General features: G+C 35.3%; 1 protein-coding gene across 1 annotated transcript; it reads left to right on the top strand.

Moving 5' to 3' along the window:
- Positions 1-345: 345 nt before the first annotated feature.
- LOC110787275 (thylakoid lumenal 17.9 kDa protein, chloroplastic) lies at positions 346-3,789 on the top strand. The gene is made up of 4 exons (XM_021991866.2): positions 346-715; positions 807-921; positions 2,961-3,030; positions 3,325-3,789. The coding sequence occupies exons 1-4, from the start codon at positions 423-425 to the stop codon at positions 3,543-3,545; spliced, it is 699 nt and encodes a 232-aa protein (XP_021847558.1). The 5' UTR covers positions 346-422; the 3' UTR covers positions 3,546-3,789.
- Positions 3,790-5,593: the final 1,804 nt, after the last annotated feature.

The raw sequence follows: 5,593 nt of genomic DNA, 5'->3' as shown, positions 1-5,593 counted from the left end.
TCACATAATTATATTTAGTCCCACTATTTTTGTCTCTTCTAAATTTAACTCACCCAACTCTTAATACTTCGTAAAGCATATATAGTCATATAATATATGGGGCAAATAATTAAAGACAGAGGAAGTACTACTAATGATGTCTTAACCTAGTAGTTAAGACTGATGCTCTGTTTACAATAAGTCTCAAGTTCGAATAATTTTTTTCCACTAATATGACCCGAACGATCTGGACTCCAACCATATCCAAATGGCCAAAACTATTGTAGTTTGATAATGCTTGACAGTTGACACTTTGACAGTCATATTTTGCTGAATTCATTCGCCATTTACTTTACATTTTGACAGTGTTATGAATTTGGCGCTTAATAATAATGCATTAATGCCCAAAACAAAAGCGTAGGGAAAAGATTAGGACCAAGAAGATGAGCTTGTACTCGATAACTCATCTTCTTCCTCCTCCGCAACTCTCAATCTCCACCACCCCCACTTCTCCCCACCTTATTCCCACCACCACCACCACCACCACCACCACAACCACCAAACGCTCTATTCTCACCAGTTTACTCAGCCTCTCTCTTTCTCTCACCTTCACTCTTTCATCTCCATTATCCTCTTTTGCACTGCCTTCACTAAATTCACAATCACGACCCCCTTCTGTCTCTCCTACCACTCCCTTCTCTCAGTCCAAAAACTTGGCAATTGGGTTGGAAAATGGGTAATTTTTAATTTATTCTCTCTATCCCATTTTTTTAATTTGATAAGTATTAAAGTAATTTTTGTTGCTAAAGTTTGATTTGTTATTGCAGGAAAATTAGAGGTTGCCCACCAGTTAATCCTGGGTGTGTTACTACCAACCCAAAATCTTCCAATTTCGAATTCCCATGGCAGATTCCTTCTGATTCTACAGAAAATGCTGTTCAGGTAATTAAGAATTTTATTCAGTGTTCTTCTGATTTAATTTTTGTTCTTTTCCAGGAAACAAGTTTTATTAGGGTTTGCACCTTTTTTTTTTTTTTTTTTTTATTTGGATTGATTAAAAATTAGTTATATGTAGTTAGTTTATATTGTTGTTGTTTCCTTGGTCAATTCATGCTAGTTTATTTTGTGTTATCCATATGTTGAAAATGAGGTCAATTTGACAAGCCATTTTGGGGGTTTGAAATTAAAATTTGTTTTGTAGAAATGAAGTTGGAATGATATACTTCCTCCATTTTTTTTTTAATTGCACCATCTTTGATTTCACGCTTGCCAATGCACTATTTTAACCACTAATATCTCTCATTATACATTTTAAAAAATTATAAAAATTTGATGATTTGAAAGTATATATTTCGAGACGAATCTAACAAGATCCCACATGAATATATTTTTCTTTTAATATAAATCACAAAAAATAACTATATAAGAATATGTGAATAGTGCTAAAACCAAGATGGTGCAATTATTAAAAAATGGAGGAAGTAAGTTTTAACTCGATTAGAAGTTCGGAACTCTTAAAGTTAATTGAAAAGATGTTGTGGAATATAGACTTAGACCTGCCTAGTAGCAAGATATTGTGATTGAAAAAACCAGAAACAGCAGCTTTGAGGACAAAAAGGCTAGCAAATTTTAGGGTGTGAATGTACAACGCCATTGAGGATTTGAGGTAGACGTATTGATAAAGAAGAATATGTGAATCTGCGAAATGTATTAAGGTTTGTTGAGCGGCTAGTAGGCTATGTAATGATATGTCTTGCAGTTATGGTTGATACTTGATAGGTAGAAAGATACAATAATGGTTTCATGGATTCATAGAGGGGCGTTGAGGTTAACTTCTATGTCAAGTGCATCTAGGAGCCCATGTCTAGTTGAGTGAAATTACAGATTATATAGCACTTTCACTGACTCTAAAATCATTCAAATGGTGAAATACTGAAATCTGAATCTTTATGTTAATCAACTCCTTAGTAATCAGAACATGAGGCTAATATGGTCAAACGAATTTAGCTAAGGGTGAATATGTTTGAAGAAAATGATAGCTTAGAGAAGTTCAGATAATAAGGGCGAACAGGTTTAGAAAAGAGTCATGAAGACAAGAAGTTCGTAGAAGTGGATTAGGGTCTTGAAGTTTTGGACTTTTGAACCCTTTTTATTCTAAGCCTAATAGATTTATTATTACTAACCATCAGAGATGAAGAAGCAAGCTTCTACATTCACACCTCTTCCTCCCTCCCAAAGCAACCAATTGCTGTCGCTAATGCTAGCAATAGTATGATTTGGCCAAACTTCCATTCTGTGGCATATTGCACGAGTTACTATCATCTTAAACTTTTCAATTTTACATCTGAATTGGAAATATTGTAGAAGTGGCAAAAACTAAGATAGAAACAAAAAAATGTATCTTACATTGGCAGCCCAAAGCAGTTGACCAATCATGGGAAGCTGCAGTGCTGACGACTGCCAAGAGCAACATGTACTTAGGAGTTGGGGATGAATACATTGTGATAGTTATACTTGCTGAAGGATACCTTTAGTGAGGATGAGGGCCGATGAGGCAGAGGGAGAGGAGGCAGTTATGTTCCATTCTACTCGCCTTGTCATCTTATGTGTGTAATTATTGTGTGTTTCCTTTGTTATCCTTCCTATTCTTGTATGCAAAATTGTACTCCACTTTGTATTGTGCAACATAAATAACCTATTTTTCTCTGAAGCTTCTATGTCCACTGTTTTCCTCCTTTTGTTTGAAAATTAACCTATGTTTGCCCCCCACCCGCCCCCTCCCTCCTCCCCCCTAATTTTTTTTTATTACGAACATTCTAAATAGTGTTCTGCTCATTTATTTTATTTTATTTTACTTTTTTGTTTGTTTGCTTCATTTGTCAAGAAGAAACCAATTTGTTTCCCGTCTTTTCTTTTTAATTCTCTACTTCCAGTATAAATACAGTAGAGAGCTCATGATTTTATTGTTGGGGTTGCTGCAGAAATTGCAAGAAGCAATTTTGAGTACACAGAAAAATGCCGAAATACAAGTTGTGGAAGACACACCTAATGGTAATCGTAGCATAAATGCTCTTTAACTTGTGTTTGCAAGTAAATATTTTGGAATTCTGTGTTATATGTATGATGTATGAAATGTGTCTATTTGGGTAAGCATACTTGAATTATGATTGACAAAAATGCAAAACATAATAAGCACCTTTTATAGGCTTTGTTTTATATAGGGTGATATACGCAGAACTCATTCTACATTGTGCTAATTCTAATGATGAGAACTTGCTGATGAAGTTTTACACCTGAATTTCCTTAGTTGAGAAAGTGTAAGCTAATAATGAAAATGACCCCCAGGACAATACCTTCGAGCTGTGGTTGATGGAGGATTTGGAAAAGACGTGATGGAATTCATGGTAAGAGGGGACGTTGTAACCTATCGCTGTATGGCCTCCAAGGTAACCTACATCTACCCCTTTACAACAGCTTTTGGGGATTCAAAAGGCCAGATAGAGAGAATGACCAAGATCGTAGAACACTTAGGTTGGTATGTTCCCAATTTGGACTTGATGGATTGAATTCACTAATCTATTGGATCCGTCAAAAAAAACATGCTGATTGAATTCGACACTGATTGAGCTTCAGCATTTGTGGATTCTGAACTCACTCATTGTTTACATAGTTTTTCATTTTTATCAGGAACAATTGTGAATAGTGTGATATACTTGAAACACAGAGTTGATTTTGTGCATTGTTTCTTAGCCAACTCCTTTGTATGTAATCAAAATTATTATATATAATTTGTTGGATAATTTTGGGTAATCAGATTGCTTTCCATTCTAACTCCACTGTTCATGTAACTGTTGACACTTATTCCGAACTGTTCCAGGAAAAAGTTATTCAGTGAAAAATGTTTTTTCATACGAATTAGAAAACATTTTTGTAAGGGAGGAAGACACAGCTGTAAATTAGATTTCCATGATTTGGTTCTTTCAGAGAAATAAAGAGAAGGAAAATGGAAATGGTAAGGGAGAAAAGAAGAAGGAAGGTAAGACCGTAAGGTTGTAGGGAGTAGAGAGGAAAAGTGGCTTCCTTAACAAAAAAGGAAATTGTTTTCTAACTTTGGGAGGGCTATTTTCTACTCCTTGGTCCTTACAAACCAATCCCAAAGGAAAATGGTTTGTTTTACGCCCAACCAAACACTCTCGTAGATGATAGAGTCACAGTGACTTTAACTCTTGTTCTAGTTCCTTACACCCAAAAAAATAAAGCCAATTTCTGAGTGTCTGTACTCTGTAGTCTGCACCAGAGCCCCTTTACCCTGTATCCTTAACTATGATATGTAGTCACATTTCATGATACATTGATGAGATTTTTTCTGTGTTACACTCAAAATTAATAACGATTACATATGAACGGAAAATAAAGTAAAAAATCGGAAGTTCCATGGTAAAACAGTAGGACATGGAGGGAGTATTGTTGAGTAATATTATACAGAGTCATTTTTATCAAGCTTCTCATATGTCCATCTTGGAAGCCACTCTTGGCTACAACCACTAAGATTAGTGTCATGGTGTTCCGAAATCAGCCACCTTCTGGTTTAAATTCATGTCAAGAAGCACGTTTCCCGGTTCAATATCCTAATGAATAATCCTCTGTTGACAATCTTCATGCAGATAAGCAATCCCCTTAGCAGTCCCTATTGCAATGTCATATAACTTGTGCCATTCAACAGTTTTTTTGAGCTCACTGAACACAAGTTTGTCGAGTGATCCTAACTCCATTTTCACACACAAATAAGTTTATTTCAGATAAAATAAGTTCAAACGAAATACATCCAATAGAACGGAACGTAGATTATACATAAACTCTCAGAATTTTATTATCGAAAGAATAATTTATTTCTAATGACGAATCAAAAATGTTTAAATAGTTAACCCAAAACCCTACTACGAAACGGAATTAAAAACAAAATTCGGAAATAATTAACTGTCGGGCCCTAGACGAACTCGGATGGCTTCAAAAGCCCATCAGTCACGGCGTAGCGATGAGTTCGTTTCCTTTCCGAAAACATATTCTATTAAGCAATCAGACACCGGAGAAATTCAGTTACATTTGTTAATAGCTATGCAATTGTTGATTGAGAAAGTCTTGGTAATGTGTTATTAGGTTGCCCACAACTCTTTTTTTTGACATAGTCTTCATAAGAATCATAACGCGTCTTTGGAGGCGGAAAAAACTATCACATTTACGTTTGTCATCAAGCCTTGTAACTAGACTTGGCAAAACTAATCCCGACCTAAAAAACTGATTCGTAAACCGATTTTCACACGAAACAACGATACAAAATCAACCCGAAATCCAAATTGATCCAACCCAAACCGAAACCGAACTGGAATTGATTGACCCAAAATGACCCTACCCGAACAACACGTTTTAGTGACAATAGAGAAGGATACGATGATGTCTTTGTAATGTGTTATTAAGACAAGATTATAAAAGATGCGAGTAAAATTGATAAGAGAATGTTAAGGTATGCAATACGAAGTAGTAAAAATCAAGGTACTCGAGTTGGTTTACGAAATGCATTCATACATCATGTATTAAAACATAAAATACCCAACAA

The sequence above is a fragment of the Spinacia oleracea genome, chromosome 5 (assembly GCF_020520425.1).
Source record: "Spinacia oleracea cultivar Varoflay chromosome 5, BTI_SOV_V1, whole genome shotgun sequence".
Classification (NCBI taxonomy): Eukaryota; Viridiplantae; Streptophyta; class Magnoliopsida; order Caryophyllales; family Amaranthaceae; genus Spinacia; species Spinacia oleracea.
Note: the sequence above shows the minus strand (reverse complement) of the source record. Positions and strands in the feature narration are given on the sequence as shown.

Excerpts from the sequence above, each read along its gene's own strand:
- LOC110787275 (XM_021991866.2), top strand. The coding sequence starts at position 423 with ATGAGCTTGTACTCGATAACTCATCTTCTTCCTCCTCCGCAACTCTCA. Across the intron at positions 716-806 it reads GCAATTGGGTTGGAAAATGG|GAAAATTAGAGGTTGCCCAC; the intron begins GTAATTTTTAAT and ends TTGTTATTGCAG. Across the intron at positions 922-2,960 it reads CTACAGAAAATGCTGTTCAG|AAATTGCAAGAAGCAATTTT; the intron begins GTAATTAAGAAT and ends GGGTTGCTGCAG.